Source organism: Bos javanicus, chromosome 3, assembly GCF_032452875.1.
Source record: "Bos javanicus breed banteng chromosome 3, ARS-OSU_banteng_1.0, whole genome shotgun sequence".
Taxonomy (NCBI): Eukaryota; Metazoa; Chordata; class Mammalia; order Artiodactyla; family Bovidae; genus Bos; species Bos javanicus.
Window position 1 is genome coordinate 43,768,914 of NC_083870.1, and position 27,153 is coordinate 43,796,066.

Genomic DNA, 27,153 nt, shown 5'->3' on the forward strand with positions numbered 1-27,153 from the left:
AGTCAAAGCTCTGGTTTTTCCAGTAGTCATGTATGGATGTGAGAGTTGGACTATAATGAAAACTGAGAGCCAAAGAATTGATGATTTTGAGTTACGGTGTTGGAAAAGACTCTTGAGAGTCCCTTGAACCACAAGGAGATCCAACCAATCCATTCTATAGGAAATCAGTCCTGAACATTCATTGGAAAGACTGATGCTGAAGCTGAAACTCCAATACTTTGGCCCCCTGATGTGAAGAACTGACTCACCAGAAAAGATCCTAATGCTGGGAAAGATTGAAGGTGGGAAGAAAGGGGGACGACAGAGGATGAGACGGTTGGATGGTATCACCAACTCAATGGACATGCGTCTGAAGAAGCTCTGGGAGTTGGTAATGGACAGGGAAGCCTGGCATGCTGCAGTCCATGGGGTCGCAAAGAGTCAGACAGGACTGAGCGACTGAACTGAACTGAACTGCCAGTGATATGAATCAGAAATATGAGTTAAGAACTGGTATTTATTTATATATATGAAGAATGTCAGTTTGGTTCAAGGCAAATCCTGAAGTAGAGAACATGTAGATATATTTTAGTCAGTCTAAAATCATTCTTTGGAAGAAATAAGTCTCTCACAGTGCTGTTTGACAGGTGGTAAATTCTACACCACAATATTAAACACTGGGTAAGCTGGGAAAGATTGAGGGCAGGAGGAGAAGGGGACGACAGAGGATGAGATAGTTGGATGGCATCACTGACTCAATGCACATGGATTTGGGTGGACTCCAGGAGTTGGTGATGGACAGGGAGGCCTGGTGTGCTGCAGTTCACGGGGTTGCAAAGAGTCAGACACGACTGAGCGACTGAACTGAAGACATTCTTTGTGAAGAAAAGAAACCAGTGGAAGATGTAAGAGAAAGCTGGACTCTTCCAGTTTATTCTAACCCAATTAAATACTTCTATATTTGCAGAGAGAAACATGAATGTTCTGTTTTAAATCCTGCAATATGAATAATAAGAAGGAAAAGATGTTCTAGGAATTCCTAGAAAAAATTATAATTTATAATTAAGTGATAAGTACTGCTAACTATATTCCTGAATTGGACCAAAATACGGATATATATTTACTCATAGTAAATGGATTTGGCAAGCAAGAAACAAATTATTCAAAAGGAGTTATCAAGTAACTTGGCCAAAATTAAGGGACTCACTTTTACTTCTCACACTACACAGTGAAACTAATAAATTTTTCCAAGTAGCTACATGCACAAATTTTTCTATAAAGCAATTTGGCACAAATCTAAGAATATTAATAAAGTTTTATATTATTGGCTAATAGTTTCATAAAGACATTTATGTTCTAGGCAATTAATCACTGATGTAAACATAGATCATACATAAAGATGTTCAGCACAGTTTCATTTATTTTAATTAAACTCACAACAAATTAAATATATAATGATTAAATAAATCATGGTACAAATGGTATTCTGTAAGCAGGAATATTATAAAGCCACTATAAATCATATTATCAAGGGATATTTAATAATATGTTACTTTCAATATTTTGTTACATTTTATGTGTCTATAGAGATCTTCTGAAATTCTTTCTGGGAAAAAGTATGATGACATATGGCAGTAAGCAGGGAGAGGGAATTTACATACCATGATACTACAAGCAGGTATTAAAAGTGTCTAGACAGTATAAAGCGACTGAACTGAACTGAATTGAAGACAGTATAAACCCAATTTTGTTTTGAAACAAAAAGCATAGAAAAAAGACTTTTATACCTTTTTATAATTTTGTAATTGGGAAATATCATTTTTCTATTAGAACTATTATTATGAAGAGACAGACTGAGAAGTAAATTGCCCAAAGGATTAAAATATAAAGTTTTAATACTTAAGTGGTTTTGAGAACTAAATTTCCAAGAATGATTAAGTTTATTACAGAAGTAATGGTGTCATTCTGAAGTACAAATATCAGAGATCAGCTGTCTGGGCACAGTTAAACAACCTGTCCCCTGTTCAGCTTATACAAATATTGTTTTTATAATTACACAAGGATTCAGAGAACTTGTGGTACAAAGGCTAAAACTCATCCAAAACCACTAAAACAGTATTTGGATCAGTGGTCTACCTTCAGAAGAAAATGACAAGTATTCTCCAATAATGAATATTTACTTATATAATATACATTAAGATAATTTAATAGATTATGTAATTTATAAAACACAAAATAAGGACAAGATGTAAATAAAATAACAATATTTTAAATAATTAATTTTATTTATTAATGGAACAAATCTTTTAACTCTCACTAAAAATTAGTAATGTCTCTCATAAAAGGATTGTGATAAAATACATTTCATTAATTTAAAAAGTCTTGGTTTAATATTTTGTGATAAAGTAATTTAAAGTCCTGTTTATTTAGTTTATTTAGTGGTCTCAGATCTGAAAAAAAAAATGTAACACAAAGATACCCAAATCCTAATGGATAAAGTTCTTGGTAGCTATGGTTACTAATCCATGATCTTAATTTTTCAAATCCACTCATTAATTATGCAAGTATTTTTGTTGAAACGTGCTTGTAAATATATATATATATATATATTTCCCTGACATATATCAATTGTTTTTACAAGCTAAAGAGATGTTCCATTTTATATATTAAAGAGGTGATCTGAAAACCAACTAAGATTCTTTATTGGGTAGGTTTCAAACAGATCAGAAAACTTTGTTATCAGTTTTTAAAGTAAGTAGATATTCATTTATAAGGGTGAAATCATATGATGGAATTGTTACTAAAAATACATATTTAAAATGCTCTCCCTGTAGCAAGGGTTGGTAAACTATATCCCCTATCTTTAAATAAAGTTTTATTAGAACACACCATTCATTTATGTATTATCTATGGCTGCTTTCACAGTACAATGGTTGAGCTGAGTTGCTGCAATTGAAAGCATGTGGCCTGCAAAGCTGAAAATATTTGCCACTTGAACCTTTATAGGAAAGAAATGTGCTTATCTCTACAGCATCAATTTCCAGCAAAAGCAGTTTACTTTCTCATTCATGTTTACCTTAGAGTTAGATTGTGTTTAATTTTTCTGAGACTATTTTCTAAGTACACTATAGAAAGTTACATGTCACTTCTGAAAAGGACAAAAACAGCAAATTTCAAACACTCTCTAACTCATCTTTAAGTTTGACAACCTCTTGAGGTAAGATAGAAATTTATGGTTATACTGCTTCTCATTACAAAGTGTGGTAGAGATTCTACTATTTAATATAACTGGCATATCTACCTAACATGGCTTAGATAAAAGTATAATTCATGGCAACATAATGTAAACAAACCAGTGACACCCTGACTGTCAACCTCTTGTAGACCTATAACCTCCACTTTTTCCTCAGAATATATCTTTTTTATTTATAACTCAACTGACATATGAACCAAGAGCATCTATATCAATTCATATATTAGCAAAATTTAATTATTTTTATATTAAAAAACTTGTTTTGGTTGTGCCACACAGCTTATGGAATGTTAGTTCCCTGACCAGGGATCAAACCTGGGTCCCTGACAGTGATAACACAGAGACCTAACCACTGGACCACCAGGGAATTTCTCTTAACTCATTTTAACTAATCAAAATAGATAGATGCATAGAGAGACAAAAGGAAAGAGAGAAGAGAAAGAAAATTAAATCCTATTCTTTCTATATCCTGATAGGCAATGCATACCTGAAAGGGTATATATAGCCACTCTATAACCTCTAATCCATATTCTTGAAACTAAAATTTTTATATACAGTAAATGAAACATCAGAATACCTAGAGTATGTCAGTTTCCATAATTAATAGCTCAGTTTGCTAAAATTAGCTTAGCACAGCAGTACATGATGTGGCTATCTTATTCCTCACACACTAGGAATACTTCACTCAGACCAGCCATTTCCCTCTTGCAGACAAGGAAACTAGCAAGGTGAGAAATCACACTATTACTGTAAACTAAGTTTTTCTACCTCATTCCCTCCACTCAATTTATAGAAACTTGACTCCTAATTATGGAACCTTTATAAATGTTTTCTTTCAAAACACGTAAAAATTGAAATTTGACCAACCTACATAAAAAATGGAAGAATCCCAGGTTTGAGAAACAATGACTTTTACTCATTATTCTATCACTAAAGGAGATAGGAAAGACAGGGAAAGGCTAATTACCTGGTCTTGTACTTGTTAAATTAGAAGAGTCTATGGAGATGTTAGCCTTGGAAAATGAGAGGGAATCATTTCTTAGGGAAAAGTGAAAAGGAAAGACAAATGAAGAAGGGCTTGGTGAAAGAACCAAAATTTGCCAGAGCTTTTCTTTACACCTAATTGGTCACCAAGTCCTATGAATTTTAAAATGTCTTATACTCTGTCCCCTCTTTTTTAAAACCCTAATGTAGTTAAACCAGACATGTTTGTAAAATAGTTTTCTTCATGATTTCTTGCCTCCAATGTCCCTTGTCTTCATCTTTCACAGTACAATTATTTTCTAAAATAATACAGTGAATCATTACTGCACAAAAAGTTCAACATGCTCCCATTTATATCGTTTGGATGAATTTACTGGCTTTAATCAGAGTTACAGGGTCAACCATATTATTCAGAGCTCTTTCTTCAAACAGTTAGGCTAGCTTTAACTGGCACTTTAATAGTGATCACCCAGCAAGGATTTATTAGCTGTGGTACATTGCACTACATTTGTAATACTGTTTCTATCTTTACAGATCTTAAACTATAGTTGGATACTAAGATTTTAGACACTGCTATACCGTTAAGCACTTGACTGTCCTGTGCCCACTGTGTAATCAGAAATCAAGGAAAGGAGACACCAACAAATGAAGAAAAAGCTTCATGGAGGAAGTGGAATTTTAGCTGAACGTTGAGAGGGAGGCAACACATAAAATGATAGGAAAGGAATTTAACAGACACAGAGGAATCTGACAGGAGTGGAGGGGTAAGAACAGGCATAAGAAAAGCCACTCGGAAGGGAATTAACAAGGGAAGTGTAAAGATGTAGAACACTAATAATGACGAACAATGAGATAAAATCTTGGCTTGGCAAGGTGGATCCCATTATGGAATCCTGGAAGCCAGGCAGAGCTATTTAAACGACATTATAAACATCAATTAATAAAAAGAGAAGAGATGGCATAAGAAGATTATTTCAGCATCCATATTCAGGCATATGGAAGAGACAGGTAGGCAAGAGGAGACATTTGGAAAGAAATTACAGGGTTTAAAGAGAAGCTGTAGTTAAAGAAAAGAAATTTCAAAGAGCACAAAGTTTCTAGCCTTGTAAACTATGAAAATGGAGACATCACTAAAGTAAACAGGAAAGCTGAGAAGCAAAAACAGGTGAGAATTGTGAGGAGATGGTTTTGGACGTGTTAGATTTAAGCAAAACCAACTGGAGCTATCCTCAGGCTCTTCCATATCATGATACTGGGATGAAGGCAAGAATCCAGGGTAAGAATTGACAAATACGGTGATCTAGCCTTTGTATCTATTTGGGGCTTTAAAACAGTTTATTATTAATTTTAAGCCTCAAAACTCAGCAATGTAGAAAAGGGGAAATTAATATCTTCACATCACAAATAATGTTTAGAATTAATGTGACTTGCCCAAAGTCAAACATGTGACTTTGCTAGCCGCAGAGTCAGGAAAATTCTAGCTCTCTACTCTTGCCATTACGATCACTTGCTTCTAAGAAGCAAGCAAAGTTTAAGGCCTTTCTTCCAAAAGGAGTCATCAGTATGGAGGCAACAGCTGAGGCCATGAGAACGTATACTTCTTTGAGGGCAGAAGTGAAAAAAGAAAGGATTCCTTGAAGATACACATAATCAAAATGTGGAAGAAGAGAGCTCAGCAAAGACACCACCAAGTTGACAGGAGTATTCAAGAGGATGGGGAGAAAAAAAAAAAAAAATCAAAACCAGAAAACTGCAGAGTCAGGAAAGCCAAAAATGGATTTAGTACTTAGTGATCTTAAGTTCAGCACTGGAGTTGGAAGAAGATGAAGATTTGCCATGGAGGAAACATATGTGACGGCCGAAATTTTTATAAAAAATTAGCTCTTGAGAAATTCAGAGGAAAATTTTCTTCAAAATGTTTACTATTATCAACATCCATTTGGTAGGATGAGAGAGGGGATAGCATTTTACTTCTCATACATTAAACTTCTACTTCACAAGTTATATTAACATAAATGAGTGTGAAATGTTTTTTTTCAATGTTGTAAAATATAAGTCTAAGAAAATAATGCATCTATTTGATTAGTCTTATAGAAATATAATTTGATCTTTTAAATCACGGCTAGAATATATTTCAACACAACCTAATCAATTATTTCGCTTTTAATTCGGCAAAAACATTTTCAAGTTTTACCTTCTCCACAGTTGGGAGGCTTCTAAACTATTATTAAACATAAATAATAGTTTACTTTTTGCTGTGATCTATTTTACTAATGCAAATGTCCAGTAAAGGAAAAGAGTGGGAGCTATAAAACAGCAAAACTACAGACATACCCAAAGTAAAGTTACTTATGAAACAATTTGCCAAGTTTTAATAGTAAATGCTAACAGAAATAATACTGTCAATCTTCTGATTATAAATGCAACGTCTGTTTTAAGTGGAAGTTAGCAAGCTAAGTAAAGTGAATTTTTTATCCTCATTCTAACATGACAAAACTTTTTCACTTTCATTAGTGATATTTTTTAAAACACAGAAATGTCTTCACACAAATCAGGTGTAGAAAAGTCCTTGGAAATTATATCTAAAAGTTAAAAAAAGTTAATGATAATGCATTAAAAATGTAAAAGACACAGAGCTAATCAAGTGACTTGCTACTGACCTTGTTCAAGTCTGAAGAGGGTCCTTTCCAGCTTTTCCATTTCGTTCAGTAGTAAAATCCTAATCTGTTTACTGTGTCCCATTTTGGCTTCTAGAGGATTTGAAATCTTTCAGAAGAATTAACAGAACTCCGAAATCGAATGAGTTGCCCCTATGAGACGAAAATGGAATTAAGTTAAAGAAAATAACTATTATCTTAAATTCTCTAGGGCTGACAGCCACACACTTACATGTTCAAAACGTGTTTTTAACCCTATCAGAGAATGAATCTTATAAATAAGAACAGAAGAAGCAAATTGAAAAGTTGTTTCCTCCCTTCGAGCACAGGACCAAGGTAAAAATTACAATATAAAAAAATGAAGTATTTTCATAGAAAAGCAATACGTTTTGGAAAACCTTGAGGTTGGGTGGGGGGTAAAATTCCCAGCCCCAAGCCAAACGACTCTGAAGGCGTCATATGGCACTTCTGCTTACAAGAGATTAGCCTGCTCAAAGATAACAGGTGGGAGATCTCCCCATTCCCAAATTCGGGTCGGAAGCCACCAATGGGGAGAGGAGAACAGAACAGAGGGAAACAGTTGTTGCCCCTGGAATAGCTACCGTGAACATAGAATGTACAGACAGAGCTATAGATAGAAAGAACGCATTTCCCCGGGAGGCCGGCGGCATTCCTAGCACTTACACCGAGCAAGTTATACGTGCGGCTTCTGGGACACTGCAGGACCCGCGACTCCAATGTTAAGAGTCGGGGGAGGAGACTAGAAGGAAAGCTAGAGGGGAAAGGCAGGCTGCCCAGGCGCAGAAGGAAGCTGCAGACAAGGAGGGCCGGGCGCCGTGAAGGGCAAAGGGAGGGGCGGCGGCAGCCGGGGCAGGGCCGACGCCGCCGTGTGAGTGGCAGAGAGCTTCTCCGTGACTCCGCCTCGCGCCGGTCCCCAGGGAGACCCTCGATTCCCACGGGGGCCTCAAGAGCACACAGCCGGGTGGGAGCTGACAGGTCCCCTCGCCCACTTCCGGGAGGCTCGGCACCAGGTCTCCGGGACCGCTAGTCTCGCGAGAGTCCAGTCGTTGGGGGCCCGGGCCTGGGAGACTGCTGTGAGCAGTTTTTCTCTCGCCCCGAGGGAGGTGCGACGGCGGGACGTGCCTCTTTTATAGCCTGGGAGCTAGTGGTTGAGCATTAAAATGCTGCGGTAGAGAGCTAGGTAGAGCTGCACTAGAGGATTATTTTGTGAACCCCCTAAATGGCGGGAGGCAAGCCACCTGGCTTCTTTTGCGTTTTCTACCACGTTATGTTTTGTGTCTTCGTTTTGACCCTTTTCGGAGAAGGCAATGGCACCCCACTCCAGTACTCTTGCCTGGAAAATCCCATGGACGGAGGAGCCTGTTAGACTGCAGTCCATGGGGCCGCTAGGAGTCGGACACGACTGTATAACTTTCAAGTAGACAACCTGAGCGACATCACTTTCACTTTTCACTTTCATGCATTGGAGAAGGAAATGGCAAGCCACTCCAGTGTTCTTGCCTGGAGAATCCCAGGGACGGGGGAGCCTGGTGGGCTGCCGTCTCTGGGGTCACACAGAGTCGGACACGACTGAAGCGACTTAGCAACTTAGCAGTTTGACCCTTTTACGTGGCCTCAGTTTACTTGGCTTAAATTCTCTGAGTCTTGATTTCCTCATCTTTAAAATGAGGGGCCTGGCTACAGTCTCGGACATTCCATCCTTCACGTGTCCACATCTTCCTGACGGCAGACATGGCAGGACCAGGTAGGTAAAGTGTGGCCAGTCTGCAAACAATCAACAGGGCAAATACACTTGAGTTTACAACATCTGGTTGTACCTAATATACACTGCATAGACTGGAAGATCGTCGAAGATTAGGAATCTATATTGGCTGCAGCTGCACGTGTATCAGGTCAGCCATTCAGGAGATGGTACAGATGCCTAAGGAGATACTCATGGCTGAGGGAAAAGGAAAGCCCACCTTCCAGGGAAAATGGAGAAAAGGTTTGAAGTATGGAGAAGAATCTTGATTTCTTTATTGTGGAATTACTCTAGGTCCAGGAAGAATAATGGGTTAAAAACTAAAGATACCGAAATGTTCACTTGTTTCAGGAGTTTCCTGAGAATGCCTAGTTACAAATGGTCCAAAACTGAGTTTGGAAACGCACAACTCATTTATTCATTCAACAGGTAGTTTTTTGAGCACCTACCATTAGCCAGGCTCAAAGGTGCTGGGAATGCAGCAATGAAACAAAGTCACTGCCCTCAGGGCACTCCTACATGTGATTGGTGGGAGACTGATAAACAAATAAATTATGTAAGATAATTAATTAAAGGTTGTAAGACATAAAGCTAAGAAAGGGAAAATGGAAGAATCAGGACAGGATGGTTTGCAATTTTAAGTACAATTATCAGTAAAGGACTTGCTGGTAAGTTGACATTTGATTTCCAAAACAGAGAAAGAAGATAAGAGGATATCCAGGGTAAGAGGGTTATATACAGAGGTACCAAAAGTGCAGGAGCCTGGAGGTAGCAGCATACTTGGTAAATTCAAGGAGGCAACTGTAACTGGGTCAAGAAGGAAGTGGTAAGGAATTAGGACAGATAGACGGGGTGGGGTGGGTGGTCAGAACTAAAAGGCTTTGTAGGCTGTTGTAAGGACTTAGGCTTTTGCTCTGGCAAAAAGAGCCACTGGAGGATTTTGAACAGAGGAGTGACATCAACTGACCTTTTAAAAGGATCACCTGTCAACTTTATAAGTGTTAGTCGAACAATCGTGTCCAACTCTTTGCAACCCTGTGGAATGTAGCCCACCAGGCTCCTCTGTCTATGAAATTTTCCAGGCAAGAATTCTGGAGTGGGTTGTCATTCCCTTTTCCAGGGCATCTTCGCAACCTAGGGATTGAACCCAGGTCTCCTTCATTGCAGGCAGATTCTTCACTGAGTGTATAAACTGTAAGATGTGGTGAAGAAGGAAGCAAGGAGATCTGTTAAGAATCTATTTCAATTATCCAAGCAAAAGATAATGGTGTGTGTGTGTGTGTGTGTGTGTGTGTGTGTTTGTGTGTGTGTGTGTGTGTGTAGTAGTGAAGGTGGTGAGAAGTTCTTGAGCTATAAATCTTTTAATGGTCAAGCTTACCATTTGCTGGTGGAGAGAAAAGGAGTAAGGGATGATTCATAAGTTTTTAGCTTGAGCAACCAGAACATTACTGCCCAATAGAAATATAATGTGCTGCACAGGTAATGAACATTCTCCTTCTAGCCACATCAAAAAAAGTGAAAAGAAACAGCTGAAATCAATTTTAATAATATATTTTATTTAACTCAGTGTAACAAACATCATTTCAACACACAAACAATTGAAGTTATTAATAAAATATTTTAGATTATTTTTTCATACTAAGCCTGTTAAATATCAGGTATGTTTTACGCTTACAGCATGTCTCAGTTCTGATAGTGACATTTCAGGTGCTTGCTCGCTTCATTTGTCAAGTGGCTACTGTGTGGAGAGTACAGAAGAAGCTGTCATTTAATGAGAGAGGAAACAAAGGGGAGGAAGGCGGAATTCAGAAGTTCAGTTGTAGACTGTCAACAGGCAAGTGAAGATGACTGTCCATTTGCTTGGATGACTGTCAAACATCCAAGTAGAAATATTTAATTACCATTTGTAGCTCTGGTCTCCAAAGTAGTAGTTTTCAAGTTGTGAGGTGTAACCCACTGAGGGTTGTAAAGTCAATGTATTGGTTGTAACCAACAATTTTTTAAAGTGAAATAAAGATCTAAATGCATTGCATCTAGTAAAAGTATTATTTCACAAAGGTTCTATTTCTATTACGTGGGTTTTGATATACTGGGTCATATGTTCCTCCTGGGAGTCACAGTTAAAAACAAGTTTGAGAGGCACTGCTCTAGAATGTATGCTGTGTAAAATAATAATTCATGATTTGAAATGGTGCCTGAGTTTGAATTCCAGCTCTGCCACTAACCAGCTGTGAGGCTTTGGAAAATACTCAACTTCTTTGGGCTTTGGTCTTTCCAACTGTAAAGTAAGGATAAAAATAGTTGTAGTTTAGTCGCTAAGTTACATCTGACTCTTTTGCAACCCCATGGAAAGTAGCCTGCTAGGTTCCTCTGTCCATGAGATTTCCAAGGCAAGAATACTGAAGTGAGTTGCCATTTCCTTCTCTAGGGAATCTTCCTGGCCCAGGGATTGAACTCAGTATGCGTCAACACATGAAATTTTCTTTGCCACGAGCCACCTGGGAAGCCCAAGGATAACTACTGTTAATTAAACAGGGACCTGACAACTGTGCCTAATACATACTGATTACTGTGTAAGTGCAAATATCAGAGCAAAGCGGGTCCTGGCCATATTGTGAAACACAGTCCACGTTCCTGCTTGTGTCTAGTCTCTCCTTTCCATACCCTGTTCTGCTTTTAGATTCTCCTATCACTGTTTTGTCACACTGCCCACCTGTTGATGTTTCTTGTCCAGGGTTCCAAAATTAGCCTTTCCTGCTGTCCTTCCTCCAACAAAACACTCACTTCAGTGTCCAATATTTCAACCAGGTAGAAGAAATAAAACCAAGTGATGAAGTGAATTCCTTTAGTAGTGAATTTTTCTTACACAAAGGCTTGAATTTTAAAAGATCTGTTAATCCAAACAATCTTAGTTTGAGAGATTTCATATAGTGAAGAGTGTTAAGTAATGAAAATATTATGACTGAATATGATGTTTCTGAGATTAAATTTCCAAGCCTCATGGTATCCTTTTTAAAAAGAAAGGTCACACGGCATGCTATTTGTGAAGTTCTTGGAATGCCAATGAATTTGCGTTCCAGGGCGACAGTGGTGCCAATGTGCAGCCTTCATTTTGGTGAACATTTGTCATGTGCTTGTCCTGAGCATAACTGCGATCTATATATACACACTAGCCTCATGTTGGAGTTGTTGGGAGAAGACTCTCCTTGAGGAACAACTGATGGATAATCTCAGTTGTTTGGCAGAGACTTTAGTGTTTTCTAACACACTGATTAATATTAATATACCTGGGGAGTGGGAGAAGGGCTGTGGTCAGAAGGGACTTTCTTCAGGTTTGTGTATGTGTGTATTTGCTGAAAGAAAAGGAGTTGTTTGAAGTGTTATTTATGGTTAGGTACCAACTCTGTGAGGTTCTGAATCTGAAGTGGAGGGGCTGCCTTATTTGGTTTTTATATTCATCAGTATTTTCTGCATACTTTATTTTGTAGCAATAATATATTAATATTATTAATAGTTGTATCTTGTAAAATTGGAACTGTGTTTTCAAAGTCCCTTTTCAGGTAAATAATTTATTCTGCATATTTTGAAATATCCAGATACAGCCAGTAAGGAAAAGAAGGGGAGGTAGCAAAGGAAGTAGAGAGATGTGAAAAAACAGATTTTTCAAAAAGGAAGTAGCACAACATCTTCTTTGGAGACAAACAGACCTCAGATTAGTTTCAATCTCTCTGAATCATAGTTGATTCATATAGAAAGGAGAAAACAAGACCTTATTCGTGGGGTTGGTATGAAGAATAGATGAAATAATGAAAGCATTTAAAGTGGCATTTAGCATTTCGCAAAAATTAGGCTTTTAATTTGGCTTTCCCTGGTGGCTTAGCAGTAAAGAACCTGCCTGTCAATGCAAGAGACATGGGTTCAACCTCTGGGTCGGGAAGATCCCTGGAGAAGGAAATGGCAACCCACTCCATTGTTCTTGCCTGGAGAATCCCAGGACAGAGGAGTCTGGTTGGCTACAGTCCATAGGGTCACAGAGTCAGACATGACTGAGTGAGCATACATGTGTGTGTAAGCATGAGGCTTTTAATAAGGATAGCCTTAAAAAAGAAGGGGTGATGACTGGTTGTCTTTGCTGGATCAAAGAGACAAATGACATCATCAGAAGGTCTCTTACTCTATGTAGTATAAAGGTGAAATCAAAGAGCAAAGTCAGAGCCAAGTTTTCAGTCTAAATTGTACAAAACAGAGGAAGAGTAGAGCCTAAGAATGAAGTAAGGATCAGTTGGTATATAATAAATATTTGTTGGAAAATTTATGGAGATGTACACATATAGAGGTAAATATAGTCGCATTTCTATTGAAACGAAAAACAAATGTTGGGCTCTTAGAGCTAACATAGGAAAAGTCACTTAAAAATTCCTAAGTATTGAGGAACTTTGTTCCTGAGACTATGAACAAAGCTAGTGGAGGTGATGGAATTCCAGTTGAGCTATTTCAAATCCTGAAAGATGATGCTGTGAAACTGCTGCACTCAATATGCCAGCAAATTTGGAAAACTCAGCAGTGGCCACAGAACTGGAAAAGGTCAGTTTTCATTCCAATCCCAAAGAAAGGCAAATGCCAAAGAATGCTCACACTACTGCACAATTGCACTCATCTCACACGCTAGTAAAGTAATGCTCAAAATTCTCCAAGCCAGGCTTCAGCAATACGTGAACTGTGAACTTCCAGATGTTCAAGCTGGTTTTAGATAAGGCAGAGGAACCAGAGATCAAATTGCCAACATCCGCTGGATCATCGAAAAAGCAAGAGAGTTCCAGAAAAACATCTATTTCTGCTTTATTGACTATGCCAAAGCCTTTGACTGTGTGGATCACAATAAACTGTGGAAAATTCTGAAAGAGATGGGAATACCAGACCACCTGACCTGCCTCTTGAGAAACCTATATGCAGGTGAGGAAGCAACAGTTAGAACTGGACATGGAACAACAGACTGGTTCCAAATAGGAAAAGGAGTACATCAAGGCTGTATATTTTCACCCTGCTGATTTAACTTCTATGCAGAGTACAGCATGAGAAACACTGGGCTGGAAGAAGCACAAGCTGGAATCAAGATTGCCGGGAGAAATATCAATAACCTCAGATATGCAGATGACACCACCCTTATGGCAGAAAGTGAAGAGGAACTCAAAAGCCTCTTGATGAAAGTGAAAGTGGAGAGTGAAAAAGTTGGCTTAAAGCTCAACATTCAGAAAACGAAGATGATGGCATCTGGTCCCATCACTTCATAGGAAATAGATGGGGAAACAGTGAAAACAGTGTCAGACTTTATTTTTGGGGGCTCCAAAATCACTGCAGGTGGTGATTGCAGCCATGAAAGACACTTACTCCTTGGAAGAAAAGTTATGACCAACCTAGATAGCATATTGAAAAGCAGAGACATTACTTTGCCAACAAAGGTCTGTCTAGTCAAGGCTATGGTTTTTCCAGTGGTCATGTATGGATGTGAGAGTTGGACTGTGAAGAAAGCTGAGCACCAAAGAATTGATGCTTTTAAACTGTGGTGTTGGAGAAGACTCTTGAGAGTCCCTTGGACTGCAAGGAGATCCAACCAGTCCATTCTGAAGGAGAACAGCCCTGGGATTTCTTTGGAAGGAATGATGCTAAAGCTGAAACTCCAGTACTTTGACCGTCTCATGCGAAGAGTTGACTCATTGGAAAATACTCTGATGCTGGGAGGGATTGGGGGCAGGAGGAGAAGGGGACAACAGAGGATGAGATGGCTGGATGGCATCACTGACTCTATGGCTGTGAGTCTGAGTGAACTCCTGGAGTTGGTGATGGACAGGGAGGCCTGGTGTGCTGCGATTCATGGGTCGCAAAGAGTTGGACACGACTTAGCGACTGAATTGAACTGAGAAGAACTTAGAACATTTTTCTATCTCAAAAATGCCTATAGTCTTGCTGCAAAATCCTATTTTGAACTTTCCTTTGTATTCATTCTGTAATGGTCCAAGACCTCTATTGAGGCAGATGTCTTAGACTGAATAGAGAAAATCTTGTATGTTGCAAAAACAAATGAGAAAACTGCATTGATACCTTTAAAAATATTATCCCTATTACATTGTGCTCTGCATTGCCTGGTGTAGTGCCTGGCACTTAAAGGCATTCAATAAATGTCTACAGGAATGAAAGAAAGATAGAAGGAATGAATAACTAAATATGCTAGAATATCTATACTTTTATTTCTGGTTTAATGAATAATTCATTTAGGCTAACTTCATCTTAAATCTTCTTTCCGTTATTTCTTTTTTTTTGCTCTTGTGTAGGTAGTTGAATATTTGATTGAACAAGGCTTACAGAACTAACATACTGAGATACATTTATTGGTTTTTTCCCCTCTTTTATTTTTATTATTGTAAAATACACATAGCATACAATTTACCATCTTAATCATTTTAAAGTATACAGTTCAATGGTATTAAGAACATTCATATTATTGTACAATTATCACCACTGTCTCTCCAGAACTCTTCTCATCTTGAAAAGGCTGAAACTCTATATATTCATTGAATGATAAACTCCCCATTTCTCCCCTCCTTCCAACTCCTGGCAAGCATCATTCTGACTTTTTGATTTTGATTACTCTAGATACCTTATATCGGAGAGGGCAGTGGCACCCCACTCCAGTAGTTTTGCCTGGAAAATCCCATGGACGGAGGATCCTTGTAGGCTGCAGTCCATGGGGTCGCTGGAGTCACACATGACTGAACGACTTCACTTTCACTTTTCGCTTTCATGCGTTGGAGAAGGAAATTGCAACCCACTCCAGTGTTCTTGCCTGGAGAATCCCAGGGACGGGAAGCCTGGTGGGCTGCTGTCTGTGGGTCGCACAGAGTTGTACACGACTGAGGCGACTTAGCAGCAGCAGATACGTTATATAAGTACAATCGTATAGTATCTCTCTTTTTGTGTTGGTCTTATTTCATTTAATATAATGTCCTCAGGGCTTATCTATGTTGTAGCTTATGTCAGAATCTCCTTCCTTTTTAAGGCTGAATAATATTCCATTGTATGTATATACAATTTATTTATTCATCTGTCAGTGAACACTTGGGTTGCTTCCTCATTTTAGTGTGAATAATGCTGAGAACATGGCTGTACTAATATCTCTTCAAGACCCTGCTTTTTAATTCTTTTGTGTGTAACCAGAAGTGGAATTGTTGGATCATATGGTAAGTCTGTTTTTCAGTTTTGAGAAACTGTCATACTGTTTTCCATAGCAGCTTTACCATTTTACATTCTCATGAACAGTACACAAGGGTTCTAGTTTGTTTGTATCATTGTTTTTTTTTTGCACACTTATTGTTATTGATAACAGTGATCCTAAAGGGTTTGAGGTACATCATCAATCTGATTTGGGTTTGCATTTCCTTAATAGTAGTGATGTTGAGCATCTTTGCATGCGCTTATTGACCATTTGTGTGTTGTATTTGGAGAATTGTCTGTTTTTGTCAATCTTTGAATTGAATTGTTTCTCTTGTCATGATCTCTATACTTTCTAGCTAGTAATCCCTTATCACATATAGATATGCAAATATCTTCTCCCATTCATGGGTTGCCTTTTTACTCTATTAATTGTGTTCTTTGATGCACAGGAGTTTTTAATTTTCATGAGGTGCAATTCATCTATTTTTAAATTTTATCGCCTGTGCCTTTGTGTTTTATCCATGAAATCTTGCCAAATCCAATATCATGAGCTTTATGCCCTATATTTTCTTCTAAGAGTTTTGTAGTTCTATAGTTATATAAATATTTATGTGATATAGTTTTACAGTTAAGTCTTTGGTCCACTTTGAATTAATGCATATTCATTAGTTATCAGTCTAACTTCATTCTTTTGGATAGGAATATCTAGTTTTCCCCCCACCATTAGTTGAAAAGACTGTCCTTTTCCCACTGAATGTTCTCGTCATCCTTGTCAAAAAATATTTTGGCCATATGTGTGAATATATGTTTCTGTGCTCCATATTCTAGTCTATTGATCTATACATCTGTCTTTATTTCTTTACCATACTATTTTGATTATTGTAGCTTTGTAGTAAGTTTTAAAGTCAGGAAGTGTGAGTCCTCCAATTTTGTTCTTCTTTTTCAAATTGATTTGACATTTGGGGTCAAATATTTGGGGTCTCTTGACATCCCTATATGAATTTTATGATACATTTTTGTATTTCTAAAAAAAAACGTCATTGGGATTTGATAGAGATTGCATTATATCTGTGTATTACTTTGACTGATACAATATTTAACCTCCCAATCCATGAACATGGGATATCTTTCTGTTTACTTACGTCTTCTTTAATTCTTTAGCAATGTATTGTAGTTTTCATTGCACAAATCTTTTATTTCCTTGGTTAAGTTAATTACTAATTATTTATTCTTTTTGATGGTATTGTAAATGGAATTGTTTTTATAATTTTTTCAGATGTTTATTGTTAGTGTATAGAGATGCAACTTATTTTTGTATTGACTTTTATCCTGCTACTTTGCTGAATTTGCTTAGTTGTAATAGTTTTTTTCTTTTTTTTTGTAGAATCTTTAAAGTTTTCTAGTATAAGATCATAACATCTGTGAACAGAGATAATTTTATTTCTTTCTTTTCTATTTGGATACCATTTACTTATTTATTTGTTTATTTATTTAACCTACCTAAGTGCTCTAGTGAGGACTAGTACTATATTGAATGTAAGTGATGAAAGTGGGCATCTTTGCCTTATTCTTGATTTTAGAGGAAAAGCTTCAGTCTTTCATCACTGAGTATGATTTTGCTACAAATTTTTCATACATGACTTTTATTTGTTGAAGCAGTTTTTGTCTATTCCTAGTTTGTTGAATTTTTGAACAAAAGGATGTTGAATTTTGTCAAATGCTTTTTTCCTGCACCAATTGAGATGATCCTTTATTTCTTTTTAAGGATATGCATCTCCTTTTCCCTTTTGGAGTGTCACAGGAAAGGTTGCTGGGCTTGAATTTGCTATATCTCATGGCAGTATAATAAGCCTATGGCTAGTATATATAGTATGGTGCGAACAATGCTGCATTTACTATCTTTTCAAAAGTATTATTATTACTATTATTAATTTTGTTTAAGTTTTAAATCTTTCTCAGTTATGAATTGGAGTTGATTGGACAGCTGATTTCATGGGTCTTTTGCCCAACTCAAATGGTGGAAAACAGACCTCTCAAAACAAAGCTTCCAAAATGGAAGAATGCATAAGATATCCTGACAATAGCAGTCATAGATCCATTTCTCCTACAGAGAGTGAGTTCTTGAGGGGAGAAAATGTAAACATACCTAGAACTGGAGGTTGTTGTATAATAAACAACCTTAATATATAATGTTTGTATAATAAATCCTTAATAAAACATCTTGGAGGGTATATACATACTGTTTGTATAATAAACAAAGACTTAATACAACATCTTGGAGGGCATCAAAGAACCACAGTGTTTCCCTTGCTCTTTCTCCCCTCTCCTTTCCCCAAGAGACTGCATGAAACTCAGTAACTTTCATAGTGTTGATTTATTTTGAAATATAAAATCAAAGTATCCAAGTTCTGCAAACAGTGCAAAACTGAGCAATCATGCATTTTAATTTGACTCAGCATTGTTGAATTGAAATATTTAGACTTTGGGATTAAGAGAAGATTGCAGTTTTCCTAAAAATCCATCTCACTATTCATTACTTTCTCATTTTAAGCTTATAGACACACACATTATTTAATTCTCAAGAGTTAAGTTGATAGGCTGTCTGAGGGTAGATGTAAAAACTGTAATATGAAACCAGAACTGGAGAACAGAGGTACTTTGACTAACTTTTCAATGTAGGTTTCATGTTATAGAAAGCATCACATAGTACATTGTATGAAAATAAAATTAGATGAAGAGTAATCTATGAGTGATACCTGCTTTATAGATTCTCAATTTGATGACCAATCATCAGTATAAAAATGGCAACCCACTGCAGTATTGCCTGGGAAATCCCATGGACAGAGGAGCCTGGCTGGCTATAGTTGATGGGGTCACAAGAGTCGGACATGACGTAGCGACTAAACCACCACCACCATAACCTAATTTACCAGAACACTTAACCAAAGTATTTCACTGATGATCAAGTAAATTCTGAGGAAAGGTCAATGGTATAACTACAAAGGCCAATCTATTTTAATTTCCTAAGGTTTAAAAAAAGCCCTCTTCTCAATTTACAGTGACTGAGGGAGTAATTTTCCTGCTTACACAGTGATAAATGGTTTGTACATCGTGAATGCAACATAGTGGATAATCAGCAAAACTTTAAATTAAATTAATCAACACTTTGTAAAGTTCTTTCCATGAACATAGGTAACATATCCTATCAAGGAAAATGATTCTTTGCCTTGCTATTGCTTCTTTGATTATGGAAAAATACTAATAAGCTTTCACTTTCTTTTTTTTTTTTTAATGTTTTACTGGAAAGAATTTAGGTAGAGATTTAAGCATAGTAAACTTTATAACATATATGTGTATGACTGGGTCCTTTCACTGTTCTCCTGAAACCATTACAACATTGTTAATCAGCTATACCCCAATATAAAAGAAAAAGTTAAAAAATATGAGAATCACTGTTGTGCACCAAGAATTAATATAGCATTGTAAATCAATTATACTCTGAAAACAAACAAGCAAATTCATAGGGAAAAAGATTGGATTTGTGGTTACTAGAGGAGTGGGGTGGAGAGGGTGTTGGGAGAGGGAAGAAAGTTAAGAGAGTAAATCCTAAGAGATCTCATCACGGCGAAGATTGTTTTTCTTTTGCATCTATATAGAATGACAGATGCACACTAAACTTATTGGGGTTATTATTTCATGATGCATGCAAATCAAACCATTATGTTGCACAACTTAAACTTATACAGTGCTTTATGTTATATCTCAATAAAACTGGAAGAAAAATGGATAATAAAATGTAACTGCCTTAGGTTTGAAAATAAAGAAATATATAAAAAGTGTGTGTGTGTGTGTGCACTTTGTCGCTCAGTCATATCTGACTCTTTGTGACCCCATGAACTGTAGCCTGCCAGGCTCCTTTGTCCATGGGGATTCTCCTGGGAAGAATGCTGGAGTGGGTTGCCATGCCCTCCTCCAGGGGATCTTTGCCCTCCTCCAGGGGATCTTCCCAACCCAGGGACTGAACCCAGGTGTCCTGCATTGCATGTGGATTCTTTACTGTCTGAGCCACCAGGGAAGCCCAAGAATACTGGAGTGGGTAGCCTGTCTCTTCTCCAGAGGATCTTCCTGACTCAGAGATCGAACCTGGGTCTCCTGTATTGCAGGCAGTTTCTTGACCAGCTGAGCTAACAGGGAAGACCACAATATTTTTAGATGTTCAAGCTGGACTTAGAAAAGGCAGACGAACCAGAGATCAAATTGCCAACATTCGTTGGATCATCGAAAAAGCAAGAGAGTTCCAGAAAAACATCTACTTCTCCTTTATTGACTACGCCAAAGCCTTCGACTGTGTGGATCACCACAAACTGTAGAAAATTCTTCAAGAGATGGGAATACCAGACAACCTGACCTGCCTCCTGAGAAATCTGTATGCAGGTCAAGAAGCAACAGTTAGAACTGCATGGAACAACAGACTGGTTCCAAATCAGGAAAGGAGTCCATCAAGGCTGTATATTGTCACCCTGCTTATTTAACATATAGGGAGGGTACATCATGAGAAATGCCAGGCTGGATGAAGCACAAGCTGGAATCAAGATTGCTGGGAGAAATATCAATAACCTCAGATATGTAGATGACACCACCCTTATGGCAGGAATCGAAGAAGAACTAATGAGCCTTTTGATGAAAGTGAAAGCCAAAAGTTGGCTTAAAACTCAACATTCAGAAAACTGAGATCATGGCATCTGGTCCCATCACTTCATGGCAAATAGATGGCAAAACAATGGAAACAGTGACAAACTTTATTTTTGGGGGCTCCAAAATCACTGCAGATGGTGATTACAGCCATGAAATTAAAAGATGCTTGCTCCTTGGAAGAAAAGCTATGACCAACCTAGACAGCATGTTAAAAAAGCCGAGACATTACTTTGCCAACAAAGTATGGTTGGCATAGTCAAAGCTATGGTTTTTCCAGTAGTCATGGATGAATGTGACAGTTGGACTATAAAGAAAGCTGAGTGCTGAGGAATTGATGCTTTTGAACTGTGGTGATAGAGAAGACTCTCAAGAGTCCCTTGGACTGCAAGGAGATCCAACCAGTCCATCCTAAAGAAAATCAGTCCTGAATATTCATTGGAAGGACAGATGCTGAAGCTCCAATACTGTGGCCACCTGATGCAAAGAACTGACTCATTGGAAAAGACCCTGATGCTGGGAAAGATTGAAGGCGAGAGGAGAAGGGGACGATAGAGGATGAGATGGTTGGATGGCATCACCAACTCAATGGACATGAGTTTGAGTAAACTCCAGGAGTTGGCGATGGACAGGGAGGCCTGGCATGCTGCCATCCATGGGGTTGCAGAGTTGGACGTGACTGAGTGACTGAACTGACTGAACTGAAACATATTCCAGGCATTCTCATTAGCAGGGCTCAATCTACTGTTCAAATGTCTTAGTCCTCCTTGCTGGACAAAGCTCAGGTGGGCAGCAACAGCTTAGAAGGCATGTGCTTTACCTGAGAGCTGAGTGAAGTACTGTGCTCACATTTAAGCCTGTGAAGTTTCCATGTAAAATGGGTGCCACTGCCTTTTATAGTAATTCCCATGTGTATTTCCATGGAATGCTGACAGTGAGTACATAGTGCTTTATCAGTAATTCTGGGGTTATCTGAAAAATAGCATAGTATTCTTATGACAGGTTTATGTTAATAAGTTTGATTAGCATAAAGCAAAAATAATTCAATAACTCATATAAAGTTAACAGATTCTTGTTTTCTGATGTGACTAATTTTCTGGTCTTGTGAAGGTCTATACATTTCTGTGCCTGAATGACTACATAGAAAGCTTCTATTTGGGTTCCCAGGATGTTAGATTAAGCTGGGTGTCATCAATGTGATGCTTTGCTATTTTCAAAGTGTGATCCAGGGACCAATTGCATTGGCATCACTTGGGAGCTTATTAGAAAAGCAGAATCTCAGGCCTAATGCTAGGCCTATTAATTAGAGTTCATTTTGTCAAGATCTCTTGGTGATTTGTAAGCACATTCAAGTTTAAGAAGTACTAGTTGTGCTTTTGTGGCTCAAGGTCATGCCTTTCCTAAACTTCTGCTTTTAGGGACCCTCTATTTTCTGCTCTTCTAGAATCTGTAGGCCATCAGCTAGCCATTTCATTCGGATGTTTTAAAAATTCCCAAACCTGTGACTTTGTGTGCCCTAAGCTGTCTTTTCTTTATTTTGTCGGAGAAGGGAAACTTTTCTTTCTTTGCACTCCCCATATTTTTCATCTCTTTTTACTTGATGATTTTTGTTTTTGGAGAAAAACAAAGAGCATCACTTCTAGCTTCCAGGGGACATGTTCTGTCTCTGATCAACTTGAAAACTTTTTCTCATGGCATCTCTCAATAACATCAAGGTTCTGAGATTTTGTTTACTGCTGAATTCAATCAGAAAGATGAGTTGCCACTAATTTCAATATTGCATAGTTTTATGTAACTTTAGAGTAAAATAAAATAAAACCACCAAAAGGACTACTTGATAACTTACTGTGCTGTGTTCAACTTTTTAACTTTTCATATTATAGACATACTGGGCCTCAGAAATGTCATATTTATCAACAAAAGCTATACTTTCTGTGTCTTAGTAATAAACATTCTATTATTTTGTTCTAGAACTCTAAACCAATTAAGGGAAAATATTGGACATTTTCTGCTCTTGTTCTCTTAACCTTTGTTTTCTTTTTATCCATCTTTGTTATAAAAGGAAAAAGCCCTCATGCTACATGTCGCCATTATGAAATTTAGGTATTTATGTGTATGTTATTTTTGTATATGTATCAGAAATCACATTTAGAAATATTCTCTCTAAATTACCCTTAAACATTTTTAGTGGTAAAGTGCTGGGAACATTATGGTTTGTTTCATGAGACCTCTCTTCATTTTGAAACCATATCCTCTCTTTCTTCCTTTTCTCTAAAAACCACCCAGGGTGAAGAAATAAAGTAAGAGAAGTCCGCTAAAATATGTGTACAAGCTATTGTAAATGTCATTTGTTGAATAATGTATAGAATTTCATGGCATAAGGGGCAGGATTCTCTGAAAGTAACCGCAAGAACTCATTCTTGGTTACTGAACCCCTGGACTACCTGGATCCAGGAATAACCCTTTACCCAGTGGGAAAAGTCACACTTGAACTCAGCTTCCTGTAAGACTGATGAAATTGTTTTAGCCTCTCGCAGGAACTACAGCTTTCTATGGTTTCTACTGTCCTCAGGTGCTGGGCAGCTGTTTTCACAGTTACTTCCTCTAAGCAGATGACATGCAATCCAGATTGCCTGACATTTAAGTTGTGTGCATATCTCTTCCCATTATGGTTGCTGTCGTGCTTGCCCTGTAAGAAATGAGAGCAACAGGGCAGTGGGGACTCTGCCCTGGAGTACTGGACCGAGTGTCCATGAGATGGCCAAGGGCCCTTTGTACGTCTTCATGGGGAAAATGGGAAAATCAAAGGACTTGTGACTTTTCTTATTGTTGACCCCTTAAGTTTCCTCAATAAAGCTTGTTCTTAAGTATGATCGTGTAAAATTCGCCCAGAGTTCTGGTGAACCTCAGGGGACCTATCTTACATAGCTCATTTACTGGTGATAATCAATCACCAGTTTGTTCTGCATTCTCTGCTTTGGGAGAGTTCCCTGGGACCTATCTTACATAGTTCATTTACTGGTGATAATAAATCACCAGTTGTTCTGCATAGCCTGCTTTGGGAGAGTTCCCCGGTGGCTTAGATGGAAAAGAATCTGCCTGTAATGTGGGAGACCTGGGTTCCATCCCTGGATTGGGAAGATACCCTGGAGAAGGAAATGGTTACCCACTCTAGTATTCTAGCCTGGATAACAGCAACAATAACACAACTAAAATAAAACATCCTTCCCTGGTGGCTCAGTAAAGAATCTGTCTGCAATGCAGGAGACCACCTGCAGTGCAGGAGACCTGGGTTTGATCCCTGGGAAATACCATGGATGGAGGAGCCTGGTGGGTTACAGTCCATTGGGTCATAAAAATTGGACACGACTTAGCGACTAAACCACCACAGAGAAAGCAGAAGCCCTTAAAAGAACTCCATCACCTGTCCCATTATCTGTCCATACTATTCTAGTTTCCTTCTGTTACAGTATAGGGGCAATTATTTTTCCTAAGGCTAACAACTCCTCTGGTGCTTTTATTTTACCCATTCCCACCTTCTAAGTTACTTGAAGTTATTAATTATCTTTTATCTTAATATTCAAGGCTTCCCTGGTGGCTCAGCTGGTAAAGAATCCACCTGCAATGCGGGAGACCTAGGTTCAATCCCTGGGTTGAGAAGATCCCCTGGAGAAGGGAAAGGCTACCCACTCCAGTATTCTGGCCTGGAGAATCCCATGGACTATACAGTCCATGAGGTCGCAAATAGACACGACTGAGAGACTTTCACTTTCACTTTCTTTAGTTAGAGCTTTTGAAAACAGGATCAAGTGTCTCCCAATGAAGAGAAAAAGAAAGAGGAAAGGAGGGAGAGAGAAGAAATTTTTTGGTTAATTTCTTCACTCCCTTCTAGATTCTGCCCCTATTTCCTCTGTTCAAATTTTTGAAAAATTGTTTCTACGTACTGTTTCTATTTCTTTCCCCCTGGCCATTTCTAAATCTTTTCCAATCCACCTTCTGCCTACATTGCTCTATCTTCAGTACTTATTAACCATGGCGCCATTGGCATGTTAGGCCAATATTTTGTTTGCAATACCGTCCTACACACTTTAGGATGTTTAGCAGCATCTCTGGTCTTTATTCACTAGATGCCAGTAACAGCCCTCTCTGCAGCTGTAACAGCCAAAAATGTGCTCAGACATTACCAAATGACCCCTGTGAAGCAAAATTGAGAATCATTGCTCTATTCCCATGGCTCCTGTTGAGTTACCAATGACTTTCATGATATTAAATCTCATTTTTTATCTGACTGATAGCTCAGTAGAATCTGACATTGTTAGCCTCTCCTGTCATATTTTTCTCTTGCCTCTATTGACAAAAGTCTCTTGATTTTCCTTTTACCTCTCAGATTGTTCTTTTTTTTCTTTCTTATTTCCTTTTGTTCTCTCTTTCACTCTTTCTTTCCTTCTCTCTCCCTCTCATTTCTCTTCCAAAGCTCTTCTTTTTCTCTTTAAAATATTTTAGGTTCATCCCCTGTCAATTGACAATTAAATGTTGATGAAAGTGAAAGTGGAGAGTGAAAAAGTTGGCTTAAATCTCAACATTCAGAAAACGAAGATCATGGCATCTGGTCCCATCACTTTATGGGAAATAGATGGGGAAACAGTGTCAGAATTTATTTTTTTGGGCTCCAAAATCACTGCAGATGGTGACTGCAGCCATGAAACTAAAAGACACTTACTCCTTGGAAGAAAAGTTATGACCAACCTAGATAGCATATTGAAAAGCAGAGACATTCCTTTGCCAACAAAGGTCCATCTAGTCAAGGCTATGGTTTTTCTAGTGGTCATGTATGGATGTGAGAGTTGGACTGTGAAGAAAGCTGAGCACCAAAGAATTGATGCTTTTGAGCTGTGGTTTTGGAGAAGACTCTTGAGAGTCCCTGGGACTGCAAGGAGATCCAACCAGTCCATCCTAAAGAAAATCAGCCCTGGGATTTCTTTGGAAGGAATGATGCTAAAGCAGAAACTCCAGTACTTTGGCCACCTCATGTAAAGAGTTGACTCATTGGAAAAGATTCTTTTTTTTTTTTTTTGGATTTCCTTTATGACAAGATTCTTGATAAATGGAACATCTAAAATGTGTTTTGATGATGAAAGGAGGCGAACTAACTCAACTCTTTTTGTTTCCTTGGTAATTATAAAAATATTGCACTCGTCTAATATTTAGAATCTTAGAAAAGGAAGTTAAAACATGGTACGTTTTTAGTTTTGGTATTTATGGTTGCATTTTAGATTAAGATAATTTCAAAATATGTTTGAAAAAATAGAATGGATTTTTTAAAAAAAATTTTTCAGCACTTTATTTTTTTTTTTATTTGATAAATTTAACGCCTTTTATTGCCATACCTCATTTTACTGTGCTTTGCTTTAGTGAACTTTATAGATACATACATGGTTTTTTTTTTTTTCCTTGTTAATTTTCTGTTTAGTTGATCTATCCATAAGTGTGAGTGGGGTATTAAAGTCTCCCACTATTATTGTGTTATTGTTAATTTCTCCTTTCATACTTGTTAGGATTTGTCTTACATACTGCGGTGCTCCCATGTTGGGTGGATATATATTTATAATTGTTATATCTTCTTCTTGGATTGATCCTTTGATCATTATGTAGTGACCTTCTTTGTCTCTTTTCACAGCCTTTGTTTTAAAGTCTAATTTATCTGATACGAGTATTGTGACTCCTGCTTTCTTTTGGTCCCAATTTGCATGGAAAATCTTTTTCCAGCCCTTCACTTTCAGTCTGTATGTGTCCCCTGTTTTGAGGTGGGTCTCTTGTAGACAACATATGTAGGGGTCTTGTTTTTGTATCCATTCAGCCAGTCTTTGTCTTTTGGTTGGGGCATTCAACCCATTTACGTTTAAGGTAATTACTAATAAGTATGATCCCGTTGCCATTTACTTTATTGTTTTGGGTTCGAGTTTATACACCATTTTTGTGTTTCCTGTCTAGAGAATATCCTTTAGTATTTGTTGGAGAGCTGGTTTGGTGGTGCAGAATTCTCTCAGCTTTTGCTTGTCTGAAAAGCTTTTGATTTCTCCTTCATACTTGAATGAGATCCTTGCTGGATACAATAATCTGGGCTGTAGGTTATTTTCTTTCATCATTTTAAGTATGTCTTGCCATTCCCTCCTGGCTTGAAGAGTTTCTATTGAAAGATCAGCTGTTATCCTTATGGGAATTCCCTTGTGTGTTATTTGTTGTTTTTCCCTTGCTGCTTTTAATATTTGTTCTTTGTGTTTGATCTTTGTTAATTTGATTAATATGTGTCTTGGGGTGTTTCTCCTTGGGTTTATCCTGTTTGGGACTCTCTGGGTTTCTTGGACTTGGGTGATTATTTCCTTCCCCATTTTAGGGAAGTTTTCAACTATTATCTCCTCAAGTATTTTCTCATGGTCTTTCTTTTTGTCTTCTTCTTCTGGAACCCCTATGATTCGAATGTTGTAGCGTTTAATATTGTCCTGGAGGTCTCTGAGATTGTCCTCATTTCTTTTAATTCGTTTTTCTTTTATCCTCTCTGATTCATTTATTTCTACCATTCTATCTTCTAATTCACTAATCCTATCTTCTGCCTCTGT

At 37.7% G+C, this 27,153-nt stretch overlaps 2 protein-coding genes across 6 annotated transcripts in view; one reads left to right on the plus strand and one right to left on the minus strand.

The window, feature by feature from the left end:
* The window catches only part of AGL (amylo-alpha-1, 6-glucosidase, 4-alpha-glucanotransferase), a 77,908-nt gene extending 70,261 nt beyond the window's left edge, over nucleotides 1-7,647 (minus strand). The window contains exons 1-2 of the mRNA XM_061411102.1: nucleotides 7,558-7,647; nucleotides 6,877-7,026 (exon numbers count right to left, since the gene is read on the minus strand). Of these exons, the coding sequence (XP_061267086.1) occupies nucleotides 6,877-6,958 (82 nt within the window). The 5' untranslated portion in view covers nucleotides 6,959-7,026; nucleotides 7,558-7,647. The remainder of the gene's footprint in view (nucleotides 1-6,876; nucleotides 7,027-7,557) is intronic.
* Nucleotides 7,648-7,772: 125 nt separating this feature from the next.
* The window catches only part of FRRS1 (ferric chelate reductase 1), a 96,838-nt gene continuing 77,457 nt past the window's right edge, over nucleotides 7,773-27,153 (plus strand). For 2 of the 5 annotated variants that reach the window (XM_061411091.1, XM_061411092.1), the window contains exon 1: nucleotides 7,773-7,855. The gene's annotated coding sequence lies outside the window, so the exon portion shown is untranslated. Of the gene's footprint in view, nucleotides 7,856-8,544; nucleotides 8,639-15,770; nucleotides 15,871-27,153 lie in introns of those variants that run through there. The other 3 variants (XM_061411094.1, XM_061411100.1, XM_061411093.1) reach the window with 3 other exon arrangements.